The 18351-nt window shown below is 46.2% G+C and overlaps 1 protein-coding gene across 1 annotated transcript in view; it reads right to left on the bottom strand.

Moving 5' to 3' along the window:
- Positions 1-5696: 5696 nt before the first annotated feature.
- POLR3C (RNA polymerase III subunit C) overlaps positions 5697-18351 on the bottom strand; it is a 97263-nt gene continuing 84608 nt past the window's right edge. The window contains 1 exon segment of the mRNA XM_053704496.1: positions 5697-7208. Within this exon segment, the coding sequence (XP_053560471.1) occupies positions 7127-7208 (82 nt within the window). The 3' untranslated portion in view covers positions 5697-7126.

Raw genomic sequence — 18351 nt, 5'->3', positions numbered from 1 at the left:
ATGGCTGACAGAGGGGCTGCAAAGCTAGGGGTCTGATCTGTTGTGGACATATGGCTGACAGAGGGGCTGCAAAGCTAGGGGTCTGATCTGTTGTGGACATATGGCTGACGGAGGGGCTGCAAGGCTAGGGGTTTGATTTGTTGTGGACATATGGCTGACAGAGGGGCTGCAAGGCTAGGGGTTTGATCTGTTGTGGACATATGGCTGACAAAGGGGCTGCAAGGCTAGGGGTCTGATCTGGACTTATGGCTGACAGAGGGGCTGCAAGGTTAGGGCTCTAATCTGTTGTGGACATATGGCTGACAGAGGGGCTGCAAGGCTAGGGGTCTGTTGTGGACATATGGCTGACAGAGGGGCTGCAAGGCTAGGGGTCTGATGTGGACATATGGCTGACAGAGGGGCTGCAAGGTTAGGGCTCTAATCTGTTGTGGACATATGGCTGACAGAGGGGCTGCAAAGCTAGGGGTCTGATCTGTTGTGGACATATGGCTGACAAAGGGGCTGCAAGGCTAGGGGTCTGATCTGGACTTATGGCTGACAGAGGGGCTGCAAGGTTAGGGCTCTAATCTGTTGTGGACATATGGCTGACAGAGGGGCTGCAAGGCTAGGGGTCTGTTGTGGACATATGGCTGACAGAGGGGCTGCAAAGCTAGGGGTCTGATCTGTTGTGGACATATGGCTGACAGAGGGGCTGCAAAGCTAGGGGTCTGATCTGTTGTGGACATATGGCTGACGGAGGGGCTGCAAGGCTAGGGGTTTGATTTGTTGTGGACATATGGCTGACAGAGGGGCTGCAAGGCTAGGGGTTTGATCTGTTGTGGACATATGGCTGACAAAGGGGCTGCAAGGCTAGGGGTCTGTTGTGGACATATGGCTGACAGAGGGGCTGCAAAGCTAGGGGTCTGATCTGTTGTGGACATATGGCTGACAAAGGGGGTGCAAAGCTAGGGGTCTGATCTGTTGTGGACATATGGCTGACGGAGGGGCTGCAAGGCTAGGGGTTTGATTTGTTGTGGACATATGGCTGACAGAGGGGCTGCAAGGCTAGGGGTTTGATCTGTTGTGGATATATGGCTGACAGAGGGGCTGCAAGGCTAGGGTCTGATGTGTTGTGGACATATGGCTGACAGAGGGGCTGCAAGGCTAGGCATCTGATCTGTTGCGGATATATGGCTGACAGAGGGGCTGCAAGGCTAGGGGTCTGATCTGTTGTGGATATATGGCTGACAGGGGGCTGCAAGGCTAGGGGTCTGATCTGATGTGGATATATGGCTGACAGAGGGGCTGCAAGGCTAGGGTCTGATGTGTTGTGGACATATGGCTGACAGAGGGGCTGCAAGGCTAGGGGTCTGATGTGGACATATGGCGACAGAGGGGCTGCAAGGTTAGGGCTCTAAACTGTTATAGATTTGGCTGACAGAGGGGCTGTAAGGCTAGGGGTCTAATCTATTGAGTGCATATGGCAGGCAGAGGGGCTGCAAGACTAGGGGTCTGATCTGTTGTGGACATATGGCTGACGGAGGGGCTGCAAGGCTAGGGGTCTAATCTATTGACTACATATGGCAGGCAGAGGGGCTGCAAGGCTAGGGGTCTAATCTGTTGTAGACATATGGCTGAGAGAGGGGCTGCAAGGCTAGGGGTCTGATCTGTTGTGGACATATGGCTGACAGAAGGGCTGCAAGGCTAGGGGTCTGATGTGTTGCGGATATATGGCTGACAGAAGGGCTGCAAGGCTAGGGGTCTGATTTGTTGTGGTCATATAGCTGACAGGGGGCTGCAAGGCTAGGGGTATGATCTGTTGTGGACATATGGCTGACAGAGGGGCTGCAAGGCTAGGGGTCTGATGTGTTGTGTACATATGGCTGACAAAGGGGCTGCAAGGTTAGGGCTCTAATCTGTTATAGATTTGGCTGACAGATGGGCTGTAAGGCTAGGGGTCTAATCTGTTGTGGACATATGGCTGACAAAGGGGCTGCAAGGCTAGGGGTCTGATGTGGACATATGGCTGACAGAGGGGCTGCAAAGCTAGGGGTCTGATCTGTTGTGGACATATGGCTGACAGAGGGGCTGCAAAGCTAGGGGTCTGATCTGTTGTGGACATATGGCTGACAAAGGGGCTGCAAGGCTAGGGGTCTGATCTGGACTTATGGCTGACAGAGGGGCTGCAAGGTTAGGGCTCTAATCTGTTGTGGACATATGGCTGACAGAGGGGCTGCAAGGCTAGGGGTCTGTTGTGGACATATGGCTGACAGAGGGGCTGCAAAGCTAGGGGTCTGATCTGTTGTGGACATATGGCTGACAGAGGGGCTGCAAAGCTAGGGGTCTGATCTGTTGTGGACATATGGCTGACGGAGGGGCTGCAAGGCTAGGGGTTTGATTTGTTGTGGACATATGGCTGACAGAGGGGCTGCAAGGCTAGGGGTTTGATCTGTTGTGGACATATGGCTGACAAAGGGGCTGCAAGGCTAGGGGTCTGTTGTGGACATATGGTTGACAGAGGGGCTGCAAAGCTAGGGGTCTGATCTGTTGTGGACATATGGCTGACAAAGGGGGTGCAAAGCTAGGGGTCAGATCTGTTGTGGACATATGGCTGACGGAGGGGCTGCAAGGCTAGGGGTTTGATTTGTTGTGGACATATGGCTGACAGAGGGGCTGCAAGGCTAGGGGTTTGATCTGTTGTGGATATATAGATCCACAGTGAATCCAGCACAGAAACACTACAAAAGGTGTGCAAGCTGTAACAGGGCTACTGCAAAACCCCAAAATGACAAACTACAATCCAGTAACAGCCGCACCACTTGTATCTTTCAAGCCTTTATTCCATGGCTATAACAGGAGCAGGTACAGAGATACATGGCTGACAGAGGGGCTGCAAGGCTAGGGGTCTAATGTGTTGTGGACATATGGCTGACAGAGGGGCTGCAAAGCTAGGGGTGTGATCTTATGTGGACATATGGCTAACAGAGGGGCTGCAAGGCTAGGGGTCTGATCTGATGTGGACATATGGCTAACAGAGGGGCTGAAAGGCTAGGGGTCTGATGTGTTGCGGACATGTGGCTAACAGAGGGGCTGCAAGGCTAGGGGTCTGATGTGTTGTGCTCATATGGCAGACAGAGGGGCTGCAAGGCTAGGGGTCTGATCTGATGTGGACATATGGCTAACAGAGGGGCTGCAAGGCTAGGGGTCTGATCTGGATGTGGACATATGGCTAACAGAGGGGCTGAAAGGCTAGGGGTCTGATGTGTTGCGGACATATGGCTAACAGAGGGGCTGCAAGGCTAGGGGTCTAATCTGTTGTGGACGTATGGCTGACAGATGGGCTGTAAGGCTAGAGCTCAAATCTATTGAGTACATATGGCAGGCAGAGGGGCTGCAAGGCTAGGGGTCTGATCTGTTGTGGACATATGGCTGACAGAGGGGCTGCAAGGCTAGGGGTCTGATCTGTTGTGGACATATGGCTGACAGAGGGGCTGCAAGGCTAGGGGTCTGATCTGTTGTGGACATATGGCTGACAGAGGGGCTGCAAGGCTAGGGGTCTGATCTGATGTGGATATATGGCTGACAGAGGGGCTGCAAGGCTAGGGGTCTGATCTGATGTGGATATATGGCTGACAGAGGGGCTGCAAGGCTAGGGGTCTGATCTGATGAGGATATATGGCTGACAGAGGGGCTGCAAGGCTAGGGGTCTGATGTGTACATATGGCTGACAGAGGGGCTGCAAGGCTAGGGGTCTAATCTGTTGTGGACATATGGCTAACAGAGGGGCTGCAAGGCTAGGGGTCTCATGTGTTGTGCTCATATGGCAGACAGAGGGGCTGCAAGGCTAGGGGTCTGATCTGATGTGAACATATGGCTAACAGAGGGGCTGCAAGGCTAGGGGTCTGATCTGATGTGGATATATGGCTGACAGAGGGGCTGCAAGGCTAGGGGTCTGATCTGATGTGGATATATGGCTGACAGAGGGGCTGCAAGGCTAGGGGTCTGATCTGATGTGGATATATGGCTAACAGAGGGGCTGCAAGGCTAGGGGTCTGATCTGATGTGGATATATGGCTGACAGAGGGGCTGCAAGGCTAGGGGTCTGATGTGTACATATGGCTGACAGGGGGGCTGCAAGGCTAGAGCTCAAATCTATTGAGTACATATGGCAGGCAGAGGGGCTGCAAGGCTAGGGGTCTGATCTGTTGTGGACATATGGCTGACAGAGGGGCTGCAAGGCTAGGGGTCTGATCTGTTGTGGACATATGGATGACAGAGGGGCTGCAAGGCTAGGGGTCTGATCTGTTGTGGACATATGGCTAACAGAGGGGCTGCAAGGCTAGGGGTCTGATCTGTTGTGGACATATGGCTGACAGAGGGGCTGCAAGGCTAGGGGTCTGATCTGTTGTGGACATATGGCTGACAGAGGGGCTGCAAGGCTAGGGGTCTAATGTGTTGTGGACATATGGCTGACAGAGGGGCTGCAAGGCTAGGGGTCTGATCTGATGTGGACATATGGCTAACAGAGGGGCTGCAAGGCTAGGGGTCTGATCTGATGTGGACATATGGCTAACAGAGGGGCTGAAAGGCTAGGGGTCTGATGTGTTGCGGACATATGGCTAACAGAGGGGCTGCAAGGCTAGGGGTCTCATGTGTTGTGCTCATATGGCAGACAGAGGGGCTGCAAGGCTAGGGGTCTGATCTGATGTGAACATATGGCTAACAGAGGGGCTGCAAGGCTAGGGGTCTGATCTGATGTGGATATATGGCTGACAGAGGGGCTGCAAGGCTAGGGGTCTGATCTGATGTGGATATATGGCTGACAGAGGGGCTGCAAGGCTAGGGGTCTGATCTGATGTGGATATATGGCTGACAGAGGGGCTGCAAGGCTAGGGGTCTGATGTGTACATATGGCTGACAGAGGGGCTGCAAGGCTAGGGGTCTAATCTGTTGTGGACATATGGCTGACAGATGGGCTGCAAGGCTAGGGGTCTAATCTGTTGTGGACATATGGCTGACAGATGGGCTGTAAGGCTAGAGCTCAAATCTATTGAGTACATATGGCAGGCAGAGGGGCTGCAAGGCTAGGGGTCTGATCTGTTGTGGACATATGGCTGACAGAGGGGCTGCAAGGCTAGGGGTCTGATCTGTTGTGGACATATGGCTAACAGAGGGGCTGCAAGGCTAGGGGTCTGATCTGTTGTGGACATATGGCTGACAGAGGGGCTGCAAGGCTTGGGGTCTGATCTGTTGTGGACATATGGCTGACAGAGGGGCTGCAAGGCTAGGGGTCTGATCTGTTGTGGACATATGGCTGACAGAGGGGCTGCAAGGCTAGGGGTCTGATCTGTTGTGGACATATGGCTGACAGAGGGGCTGCAAGGCTTGGGGTCTGATCTGTTGTGGACATATGGCTGACAGAGGGGCTGCTTGCACAGGGTTCTAATCTGTTGTAGCAGAGTTTGCGAGTCAAGTGGTCTAAGCTGAAGTCTTAGGTTGCTATGTGGCTGAAGGGCTAGCTCTGATCTGGGCCTATGATTGAAGGGCTATATTTCTGATACCTCCATGTGGTTTACAGGTGCTGCTGGGCAGTGTAGTCTCACTGTTTAACCTTAATGGTTTAATAATTTCAATACTATAGAATACTGATTTGTCAAACTGTATGAATTTAACGGGAATTGTGTAAATAACAAAGAGCATTTAACCCATTAGAAATGTTTACCTCAAAGATTTCAACAACTTTATTCTAAATGAAGAATTCACCTCTAATAATGTACAGTATATTCATGATACAGGTTTCCTTGCAAACAGTCTCTGTTTTTCATTAAGTGAGGTAATAAACCAAGAAATTGAATGCATCTTATACATTTAAATGAGAACATAAAAAAGGCATTAACGATTGTTGCCATTTAATTTCTATTGTTTTTAGTCAAATAATAATACATTTAATAAATATGTTCAAACAGTGTTATACTGAAAACCTTTGTCTGCCCAATATGATACCAAAGTTGTAAGGTATTTCTCTGTGATTATTAAAAAGGTTAAAGGTCCCCAATAGGGCTCAAATATGGAACCATATAAGCCAATGGAACTACTAATAATTTGTGTAGTTAGATTTTTGGGTACATTGTCTGACTTGCTGCAGTCTTTTAAAGTCCAGACCTGAAGACAAAAAAAAAAGACAAAAAAAAAAAAGAAAAATGTGCCAGTGTTATGTTTAGGGCCCACGCAGGGACCCCTAGCAGTTCAGGTTCAACATCACTTTCTGTCACTGCTGCTCACAGTCTCTGCTCTTCTTCACAACAAAGTTGGCTTTCAAAACGTACATTGCTGCAGTCATTGGTATACAGCTGTTTTTCTGCTGTGGTCTGGTCAAGGCATGCCACGAGAGTAGTAAAAATTAACGCCAGAGCTGAGAGAAAGTATAAAGCTTCTGTTGTGACAAGTATCTAGGACGTGCTTTTCTTTTAAGGCTATTTTAATATTTTTAATTAGATTGATCTTACTGTATTAAAATAACATTGAAAGCACATCATATTTTTTGTGTGGAGGTAAAACTTTTGATTATTCAACCACATACATTTTTTGTGGTGGAAGAAGCTAATTCTGCACGATTAAGAGAGGGATCTTTGTTTGTAAAGGGTCTGTAGATAATAATTGCATCAGCTTGGAGCCAGAGCAATCCCTGAGATGGTATTTAATTTACTAAGCCTTATCTTTTGTAGACAGAGAAGGCTCCAAATGGTACAGGAATCCCATGAGGTGGTTTATTTCTTAGTTCTCATCATAATATACCTAGAGATTAATTCCTGTGTACCTGCAACACATTATTAGAAGAAATGTTTGTTACAAATTGTAACCCCAGTGGGAGAAGATTCTGAACTGTTGTCATGTTTGCAAAAAAGCCTTTGGTTTAACCACTTTTTAAAAAATATATAGATTTGACCCCAATACCTCAAGTATTTGAGATTTCTAGGATGATATTTTTATGGTGTTACACATCTGCTTCGTCTCAGCACTTTAGTTCCTCTTAATCCATATAAGACTCTGGCTAATTATCTATTTTCTTTATTTTTTGCGCCCCTTAGTCCACAATATGTGAGACAGAAGGTGTAGTAAAGGCTTTCTGAAGCTCTGGTATCTCCTGTCAGATTTTGGTCTGTGTGCTGTTGATGTAAGATTCCAAAATAAAAATGGTCTCGTCCACTTGAATTTCACTGGCATCCAATCTACATAAAAAAATAAATATATTAATAAAAAGAAAAGTGTGTTTTGATGACTATCAAAAAATCGGAACTTACAGTCAGTTTAATAGGTTCACCAAAGAAATCTGCTTAAAGTGTTTTATAAATTAATTAGAATAGTACCTCAGCTTTTTCAACCCCTGATTAAAAAAAACTAAATTTATGCTTACCTGATAAATTCCTTTCTCCTGTAGTGTAGTCAGTCCACGGGTCATCCATTACTTATGGGATTATAACTCCTCCCTAACAGGAAGTGCAAGAGGATCACCCAAGCAGAGCTGCTATATAGCTCCTCCCCTCTACGTCATACCCAGTCATTCGACCGAACCAAACGAGAAAGGAGAAACTATAGGGTGCAGTGGTGACTGGAGTTTAATTTAAAATTTAGACCTGCCATAAAAACAGGGCGGGCCGTGGACTGACTACACTACAGGAGAAAGGAATTTATCAGGTAAGCATAAATTTTGTTTTCTGCTGTTAAGTGTAGTCAGTCCACGGGTCATCCATTACTTATGGGATACCAATACCAAAGCTAAAAGTACACGGATGACGGGAGGGACAGGCAGGATCTCTACACGGAAGGAACCACTGCCTGAAGAACCTTTCTCCCAAAAACAGCCTCCGAAGAAGCAAAAGTGTCAAATTTGTAAAATTTGGAAAAAATGTGAAGTGAAGACCAAGTTGCAGGCTTGCAAATCTGTTCAACAGAGGCCTCATTTTTAAAGGCCCAAGTGGAAGCCACAGCTCTCGTAGAATGAGCTGTAATTCTTTCAGGAGGCTGCTGTCCAGCAGTCTCATAGGCTAAACGTATTATGCTACGAAGCCAGAAAGAGAGAGAGGTAGCAGAAGCTTTTTGACCTCTCCTTTGTCCAGAATAAACGACAAACAGGGAAGAAGTTTGGCGAAAATCTTTAGTTGCCTGTAAATAAAATTTCAGGGCACGGACTACATCCAGATTGTGTAGAAGTCGTTCCTTCTTTGAAGAAGGGTTAGGAGACAATGATGGAACAACAATCTCTTGATTGATATTCCTATTAGTGACTACCTTAGGTAAGAACCCAGGTTTAGTACGCAGAACTACCTTGTCTGAATGAAAAATCAGATAAGGAGAATCACAATGTAAGGCCGATAACTCAGAGACTCTTCGAGCCGAGGAAATAGCCATTAAAAACAGAACTTTCCAAGATAACAGTTTGATATCAATGGAATGAAGGGGTTCAAACGGAACACCCTGTAAAACGTTAAGAACTAAGTTTAAGCTCCATGGCGGAGCAACAGTTTTAAACACAGGCTTAATCCTGGCCAAAGCCCGACAAAAAGCCTGAACGTCTGGAACCTCTGACAGACGTTTGTGTAAAAGGATGGACAGAGCTGAGATCTGTCCCTTTAAGGAACTAGCAGATAAACCCTTTTCTAAACCTTCTTGTAGAAAAGACAATATCCTAGGAATCCTAACCTTACTCCATGAGTAACTCTTGGATTCGCACCAATGTAAGTATTTACGCCATATTTTATGGTAAATTTTCCTGGTAACAGGTTTCCTAGCCTGTATTAAGGTATCAATTACTGACTCCGAAAATCCACGCTTTGATAAAATCAAGCGTTCAATCTCCATGCAGTCAGCTTCAGAGAAATTAGATTTTGATGTTTGAAAGGACCCTGAATCAGCAGGTCCTGTCTCAGAGGCAGAGACCAAGGTGGACAGGATGACATGTCCACTAGATCTGCATACCAGGTCCTGCGTGGCCACGCAGGCGCTATTAGAATCACCGATGCTCTCTCCTGTTTGATCCTGGCAATCAATCGAGGAAGCATCGGGAAGGGTGGAAACACATAAGCCATGTTGAAGGCCCAAGGTGCTGTCAGAGCATCTATCAGAACCGCTCCCGGGTCCCTGGACCTGGACCCGTAACAAGGAAGCTTGGCGTTCTGGCGAGACGCCATGAGATCCAGATCTGGTTTGCCCCAACGCCGAAGTATTTGGGCAAAGACCTCCGGATGAAGTTCCCACTCCCCCGGATGAAAAGTCTGGCGACTTAGAAAATCCGCCTCCCAGTTCTCCACGCCTGGGATGTGGATCGCTGATAGGTGGCAAGAGTGAGACTCTGCCCAGTGAATTATCTTTGAGACTTCCATCATCGCTAGGGAACTCCTTGTCCCTCCCTGATGGTTGATGTAAGCCACAGTCGTGATGTTGTCCGACTGAAACCTGATGAACCTCAGAGTTGCTAACTGAGGCCAAGCCAGAAGGGCATTGAAAACTGCTCTTAATTCCAGAATGTTTATGGGAAGGAGACTCTCCTCCTGAGTCCATGATCCCTGAGTCTTCAGGGAATTCCAGACAGCGCCCCAACCTAGCAGGCTGGCGTCTGTTGTTACAATCGTCCAATCTGGTCTGCTGAAGGGCATCCCCTTGGACAGATGTGGCCGAGAGAGCCACCATAGAAGAGAATTTCTGGTCTCTTGATCCAGATTCAGCATAGGGGACAAATCTGAGTAATCCCCATTCCACTGACTTAGCATGCACAATTGCAGTGGTCTGAGATGCAGGCGTGCAAAGGGTACTATGTCCATTGCTTCTACCATTAAGCCGATTACCTCCATGCATTGAGCCACTGACGGGTGTGGAATGGAATGAAGGACACGGCAAGCATTTAGGAGTTTTATTAACCTGTCCTCTGTCAGGTAAATTTTCATTTCTACAGAATCTATAAGAGTCCCTAAGAAGGGAACTCTTGTGAGTGGCAAAAGAGAACTCTTTTCTTCGTTCACCTTCCACCCATGTGACCTTAGAAATGCCAGTACTAACTCTGTATGAGACTTGGCAGTTTGGAAACTTGACGCTTGTATCAGAATGTCGTCTAGGTACGGAGCTACCGATATTCCTCGCGGTCTTAGTACCGCCAGAAGAGAACCCAGAACCTTTGTGAAGATTCTTGGAGCAGTAGCTAACCCGAAGGGAAGAGCTACAAACTGGTAATGCCTGTCCAGGAAGGCAAACCTTAGGTACCGGTAATGATCTTTGTGAATCGGTATGTGAAGGTAGGCATCCTTTAAATCCACTGTGGTCATGTACTGACCCTTTTGGATCATGGGTAATATTGTCCGAATAGTTTCCATTTTGAACGATGGAACTCTTAGGAATTTGTTTAGGATCTTTAAATCCAAGATTGGTCTGAAGGTTCCCTCTTTCTTGGGAACCACAAACAGATTTGAGTAAAACCCTTGTCCGTGTTCCGACCGTGGAACCGGGTGGATCACTCCCATTAGTAAAAGATCTTGTACACAGCGTAGAAACGCCTCTTTCTTTATCTGGTTTGTTGACAACCTTGAAAGATGAAATCTCCCTTTTGGGGGAGAAGCTTTGAAGTCCAGAAGATATCCCTGAGATATGATCTCTAATGCCCAGGGATCCTGGACATCTCTTGCCCAAGCCTGGGCGAAGAGAGAAAGTCTGCCCCCCACTAGATCCGCTTCCGGATAGGGGGCCCTCACTTCATGCTGTCTTAGGGGCAGCAGCAGGTTTTCTGGCCTGCTTGCCCTTGTTCCAGGTCTGGTTAGGCTTCCAGCCCTGTCTGTAGCGAGCAACGGTTCCTTCCTGTTTTGGAGCGGAGGAAGTTGATGCTGCTCCTGCCTTGAAGTTACGAAAGGCACGAAAATTAGACTGTCTAGCCCTTGGTTTGGCTCTGTCTTGAGGCAGGGCATGGCCCTTACCTCCAGTAATGTCAGCGATAATTTCTTTCAAACCGGGCCCGAATAGTGTCTCCCCCTTGAAAGGTATGTTAAGCAATTTAGATTTAGAAGTCACATCAGCTGACCATGATTTAAGCCACAGCGATCTGCGCGCCTGAATGGCGAATCCGGAGTTCTTAGCCGTAAGTTTAGTTAAATGTACTACGGCATCCGAAATAAATGAATTAGCTAGCTTAAGGACTCTAAGCTTGTCTGTAATCTCATCCAGCGTAGCTGAGCTAATGGTCTCCTCCAGAGACTCAAACCAGAATGCCGCCGCAGCCGTGACAGGCGCAATGCATGCAAGGGGTTGCAATATAAAACCTTGTTGAACAAACATTTTCTTAAGGTAACCATCTAACTTTTTATCCATTGGATCTGAAAAGGCACAGCTATCCACCACCGGGATAGTGGTACGCTTAGCTAAAGTAGAAACTGCTCCCTCCACCTTAGGGACCGTCTGCCATAAGTCCCGTGTGGTGGAGTCTATTGGAAACATTTTTCTAAATATAGGAGGGGGTGAGAAAGGCACACCGGGTCTATCCCACTCCTTGTTAACAATTTCTGTAAGTCTTTTAGGTATAGGAAAAACGTCAGTACACGTTGGTACCGCAAAATATTTATCAAGCCTACATATTTTCTCTGGGATTGCAACCGTGTTACAATCATTCAGAGCCGCTAACACCTCCCCTAGTAACACACGGAGGTTCTCAAGCTTAAATTTAAAATTTGAAATGTCTGAATCCAGTTTATTTGGATCAGATCCGTCACCCACAGAATGAAGCTCTCCGTCTTCATGTTCTGCAAATTGTGACGCAGTATCAGACATGGCCCTAGTATTATCAGCGCACTCTGTTCTCACCCCAGAGTGGTCAAGTTTACCCCTAAGTTCTGGCAATTTAGATAAAACTTCAGTCATAACATTAGCCATGTCTTGCAAAGTGATTTGTAATGGCCGCCCTGATGTACTTGGCGCCACAATATCACGCACCTCCTGAGCGGGAGATGCAGGTACTGACACGTGAGGAAAGTTAGTCGGCATAACTTCCCCCTCGTTGTCTGGTGAATTTTTCTTAACATGTACAGATTGGCTTTTATTTAAAGTAGCATCAATACAATTAGTACATACATTTCTATTGGGCTCCACATTGGCCTTTGAACATATTGCACAAAGAGATTCCTCTGTGTCAGACATGTTTAAACAAACTAGCAATTAGACTAGCAAGCTTGGAAAATACTTTTCAAATGAATTTACAAGCAATATAAAAAACGTTACTGTGCCTTTAAGAAGCACACAAAAACTGTCACAGTTGAGATAACAATGAACCGGATTAGTTATAGCAACCAAATTTTCACATGAAATGCATTAATTTAGCAAAGGATTGCACCTACTAGCAAATGGATGATTAACCCCTTAATACCAAAAAAACGGATAACAAATAAAAATATATACGTTTTTATCACAGTCAAAGCACAGTCTCACAGGTCTGCTGTGAGTGATTACCTCCCTCAAACTAGTTTTGGAGACCCCTGAGCTCTGTAGAGACGTCCTGGATCATGCAGGGAGAACAAGGAAGACTTGTGACTGAATTTCTACTGCGCAGTAAAGCGCCAAAATAGGCCCCTCCCACTCATAATACAACAGTGGGGAAGCTCAGTGAACTGATTTTATTCAAAACAAACGACAGCCAAGTGGAAAATAATGCCCATAAAATTTTTCACCAAGTACCTCAGAGAGAAAACGATTAACATGCCAGTAAACGTTTTAAATATAAATATATGAAATGTTATTAAAAAGCCTGTTGCCAGTCGCTTTCACTGCAGAAAGGCTATAAGTTATATGTATACAGTATTTTCTTAGTGAAGTGCCATTCCCCAGAAATACTTCAGTGCCAACATACATACATATCAGCCTGATACCAGTTGCTACTACTGCATTTAAGGCTGTACTTACATTATATCGGTATTAGCAGTATTTTCTCAGTCAATTCCATTCCTTAGAAAATAATATACTGCAACATACCTCTTTGCAGGTGAACCCTGCCCGCTGTCCCCTGTTCTGAAGTTACCTCGCTCCTCAGAATGGCCGAGAACAGCAAATGGATCTTAGTTACGTCCGCTAAGATCATACACAAACTCAGGTAGATTCTTCTTCTAATACTGCCTGAGAAAAAACAACACACTCCGGTGCCGTTTAAAATAACAAACTTTTGATTGAAGAAATAAAAAACTAAGTTTAATAACCACAGTCCTCTCACACATCCTATCTATTAGTTAGGTGCAAGAGAATGACTGGGTATGACGTAGAGGGGAGGAGCCTATATAGCAGCTCTGCTTGGGTGATCCTCTTGCACTTCCTGTTAGGGAGGAGTTATAATCCCATAAGTAATGGATGACCCGTGGACTGACTACACTTAACAGGAGAAACATAATTTATGCTTACCTGATAAATTTATTTCTCTTGTAGTGTGTTCAGTCCACGGGTCATCCATTACTTATGGGATATATTCTCCTTCCCAACAGGAAGTTGCAAGAGGATCACCCAAGCAGAGCTGCTATATAGCTCCTCCCCTCACATGTCATATCCAGTCATTCGACCGAAACAAGACGAGAAAGGAGAAACTATAGGGTGCAGTGGTGACTGGAGTTATAATTTAAAATTTAGAACCTGCCTCAAAAAAGACAGGGCCGGGCCGTGGACTGAACACACTACAAGAGAAATAAATTTATCAGGTAAGCATAAATTATGTTTTCTCTTGTTAAGTGTGTTCAGTCCACGGGTCATCCATTACTTATGGGATACAAATACCAAAGCTAAAGTACACGGATGATGGGAGGGACAAGGCAGGAACATTAAACAGAAGGAACCACTGCCTGTAGAACCTTTCTCCCAAAAACAGCCTCCGAAGAAGCAAAAGGGTCAAATTTGGAAAATTTGGAAAAAGTATGAAGTGAAGACCAAGTTGCAGCCTTGCAAATCTGTTCAACAGAGGCCTCATTCTTAAAGGCCCAGGTGGAAGCCACAGCTCTAGTGGAATGAGCTGAAATTCTTTCAGGAGGCTGCTGTCCAGCAGTCTCATAGGCTAAACGTATTATGCTACGAAGCCAAAAAGAGAGAGAGGTAGCCGAAGCCTTTTGACCTCTCCTCTGTCCAGAGTAAACGACAAACAGAGAAGAAGTTTGCCGAAAATCTTTAGTTGCCTGTAAGTAGAACTACTAGATTATGCAAAAGACGTTCCTTCTTTGAAGAAGGATTAGGACATAATGATGGAACAACAATCTCTTGATTGATATTCCTGTTAGAAACAACCTTAGGTAAAAACCCAGGTTTAGTACGCAGGACTACCTTGTCTGAATGAAAGATCAGATAAGGGGAATCGCAATGTAAGGCAGATAACTCAGAGACTCTTCGAGCCGAGGAAATAGCCATCAAAAACAGAACTTTCCAAGATAAAAGTTTAATATCAATGGAATGAAGGGGTTCAAACGGAACACCCTGAAGAACTTTAAGAACCAAGTTTAAGCTCCAAGGAGGAGCAACAGTTTTAAACACAGGCTTAATCCTAGCCAAAGCCTGACAAAAAGCCTGGACGTCTGGATTCTCTGCCAGACGCTTGTGTAAAAGAATAGACAGAGCAGAAATCTGTCCCTTTAGTGAACTAGCGGATAAGCCCTTTTCTAAACCCTCTTGTAGAAAAGACAATATCCTAGGAATCCTAACCTTACTCCATGAGTAACTCTTGGATTCACACCAATATAAATATTTACGCCATATCTTGTGGTAAATTTTTCTGGTAACAGGTTTCCGAGCCTGTATTAATGTATCAATAACCGAATCCGAAAACCCACGCTTTGATAGAATCAAGCGTTCAATTTCCAAGCAGTCAGCCTCAGAGAAATTAGGTTTGGATGGTTGAAAGGACCCTGAATTAGAAGGTCCTGCCTCAGGGGTAGAGACCATGGTGGACAGGACGACATGTCCACTAGGTCTGCATACCAGGTCCTGCATGGCCATGCAGGCGCTATAAGAATCACAGATGCTCTCTCCTGTTTGATCCTGACAATCATTCGAGGTAGCAACGGAAAAGGTGGAAACACATAAGCTATGTTGAAAACCCAAGGGGCTGCTAGTGCATCTACCAGCACCGCACCCGGGTCCCTGGACCTGGATCCGTAACAAGGAAGCTTGGCGTTCTGGCGAGATGCCATGAGATCCAGATCCGGTTTGCCCCAACGACGAATCAGTTGAGCAAATAACTCCGGGTGAAGTTCCCACTCCCCCGGATGAAAAGTCTGGCGACTTAGAAAATCCGCCTCCCAGTTCTCCACGCCTGGGATGTAGATCGCTGACAGGTGGCAAGAGTGAGACTCTGCCCAGCGAATTATCTTCGAGACTTCCAACATCGCTAGGGAACTCCTGGTTCCCCCTTGATGATTGATGTAAGCCACAGTCGTGATGTTGTCCGACTGAAATCTGATGAACCTCAGTGTTGCTAACTGAGGCCAAGCTAGAAGAGCATTGAATATTGCTCTTAATTCTAGAATGTTTATCGGGAGGAGTTTCTCCTCCTGAGTCCACGATCCCTGAGCCTTCAGGGAGTTCCAGACTGCTCCCCAGCCTAGTAGGCTGGCATCAGTAGTTACAATCGTCCAATCTGGTCTGCGAAAAGTAATTCCTTTGGCCAGATGAACCCGTGACAACCACCAGAGAAGAGAATCTCTGGTCTCCTGGTCCAGATTTAGCAAAGGGGACAGATCTGAGTAATCCCCGTTCCATTGACTTAGCATGCATAGTTGCAGCGGTCTGAGATGTAGGCGCGCAAATGGCACTATTTCCATTGCCGCGACCATTAAGCCGATTACTTCCATGCACTGAGCTACTGATGGGCTTGGAATGGAGTGAAGGACACGGCAAGCATTGAGAATCTTTGATAACCTGGACTCCGTCAGGTAAATCTTCATCTCTACAGAATCTATAAGAGTCCCTAGAAAAGGGACCCTTGTGAGTGGTAACAGAGAACTCTTTTCCACGTTCACTTTCCACCCATGCGACCTCAGAAATGCTAGAACTATCTCTGTATGAGACTTTGCATTTTGAAAACTTGACGCTTGTATCAGAATGTCGTCTAGGTACAGAGCCACCGCTATGCCTCGTGGTCTTAGTACCGCCAGAAGTGAGCCCAGAACCTTTGTAAAAATTCTCGGGGCCGTAGCTAACCCGAAGGGAAGAGCTACAAACTGGTAATGCCTGTCTAGAAAGGCAAACCTTAGGTACCGATAATGATCTTTGTGAATCGGTATGTGAAGGTAGGCATCCTTTAAGTCCACTGTGGTCATATATTGACCCTCTTGGATCATGGGTAGGATGGTCCGGATGGTTTCCATCTTGAACGAAGGAACCCTTAGGAATTTGTTTAAGATCTTTAAGTCTAAGATTGGTCTGAAGGTTCCCTCTTTTTTGGGAACCACAAACAGATTTGAATAAAACCCTTGCCCCTGTTCCGTTTGCGGAACTGGGTGGATCACTCCCATCACTAAGAGGTCTTGTACACATTGTAGAAATGCCTCTTTCTTTACTAGGTTTGTTGATAACCTTGACAGATGAAACCTCCCTTGTGGAGGAGAAGTTTTGAAATCTAGAAGGTATCCCTGAGATATAATCTCCAACGTCCAGGGATCCTGCACATCTCTTGCCCAAGCCTGGGCGAAGAGAGAAAGTCTGCCCCCCACTAGATCCGTCTCCGGAAAGCGGGCCCTGTCTTCATGCTGTCTTAGGGGCGGAAGTAGGCTTTCTGGCCTGCTTGCCCTTGTTCCATGACTGGTTGCCTTTCCAACCCTGTCTGTAACGAGCAGTAGTTCCTTCCTGTTTTGGAGCGGAGGAAGTTGATGCTGCTCCTGCCTTGAAATTACGAAAGGCACGAAAATTAGACTGTTTGGCCTTTGATTTGGCCCTGTCCTGAGGAAGGGTGTGGCCCTTACCTCCAGTAATGTCAGCAATAATTTCCTTCAAGCCGGGCCCGAATAAGGTCTGCCCTTTGAAAGGAATGTTCAGTAGTTTAGACTTAGAAGTTACATCTGCTGACCAGGATTTAAGCCATAGCGCTCTGCGCACCTGTATGGCGAATCCGGAATTCTTAGCCGTAAGTTTGGTTAAATGCACTACGGCATCCGAAACAAACGCATTAGCCAGCTTACGGGTTCTAAGCTTGCTCAAAGACTCATCCAATGGTGCTGTGCGAATCGCCTCTTCCAGAGACTCAAACCAGAATGCCGCTGCAGCCGTGACAGGCGCAATGCATGCAAGAGGCTGTAATATAAAACCTTGTTGAACAAACATTTTCTTAAGGTAACCCTCTAATTTTTTATCCATTGGATCTGAGAAAGCACAGCTATCCTACACCGGGATAGTGGTACGCTTGGCTAAAGTAGAAACTGTTCCCTCCACCTTAGGGACCGTCTGCCATAAGTCTCGTGTGGTGGCGTCTATAGGGAACATTTTTCTAAATATCGGAGGAGGGGAAAAAGGCACTCCGGGTCTATCCCACTCCTTGCTAATAATCTCTGTAAGCCTCTTTGGTATAGGAAAAACGTCAGTACACACCGGTACCGCATAGTATTTATCCAGCCTACATAATTTCTCTGGGATTGCCACCGTATCACAATCATTCAGAGCCGCTAACACCTCCCCTAGCAACACGCGGAGGTTCTCAAGCTTAAATTTAAAATTTTAAATTTCTGAATCCGGTCTCCCCGAATCAGAACCGTCACCCACAGAATGAAGCTCTCCGTCCTCATGATCTGCAAATTGTGACGCAGTATCAGACATGGCTCTCGTGTCATCGGCGCGCTCTGTCCTTAACCCAGAGCTGTCGCGCTTGCCTCTTAACTCGGGCATATTGTATAATACTTCTTTCATAACATTAGCCATATCATGTAAAGTGATTTGTAAGGGCCTTGATGTACTTGGCGCCTCAATCTCACGCACCTCCCGAGCGGGAGACGAAGGTACTGACACGTGAGGAGAGTTAGACGGCATAACTTCCCCCTCGTTGTCTGGTGATAATTTCTTTATCGGTACAGATTGACTTTTATTCAAAGTAATATCAATACAATTGGTACACATATTTCTATTGGGCTCCACATCGGCTTTTAAACATAATGAACAAGCAGATTCCTCTGTATCAGACATGTTTAAACAGACTAGCAATGAAGCTAGCAAGCTTGGAAATTACTTTCAATAAGTTTACAAGCAATATAAAAAACGCTGCAGCGCTTTTAAAAACACAGCTGAATAACAAAGAACTAATTCAGTTATAGTCAACAATTCTTTAAATGTATAAATTAGCAGAGGATTGCACCCATTAGCAAAAGGATGATTAACCCCTCAGTACCCAAA

Source organism: Bombina bombina, chromosome 1, assembly GCF_027579735.1.
Source record: "Bombina bombina isolate aBomBom1 chromosome 1, aBomBom1.pri, whole genome shotgun sequence".
In the NCBI taxonomy this organism is placed as follows: Eukaryota; Metazoa; Chordata; class Amphibia; order Anura; family Bombinatoridae; genus Bombina; species Bombina bombina.
Note: the sequence above shows the minus strand (reverse complement) of the source record. Positions and strands in the feature narration are given on the sequence as shown.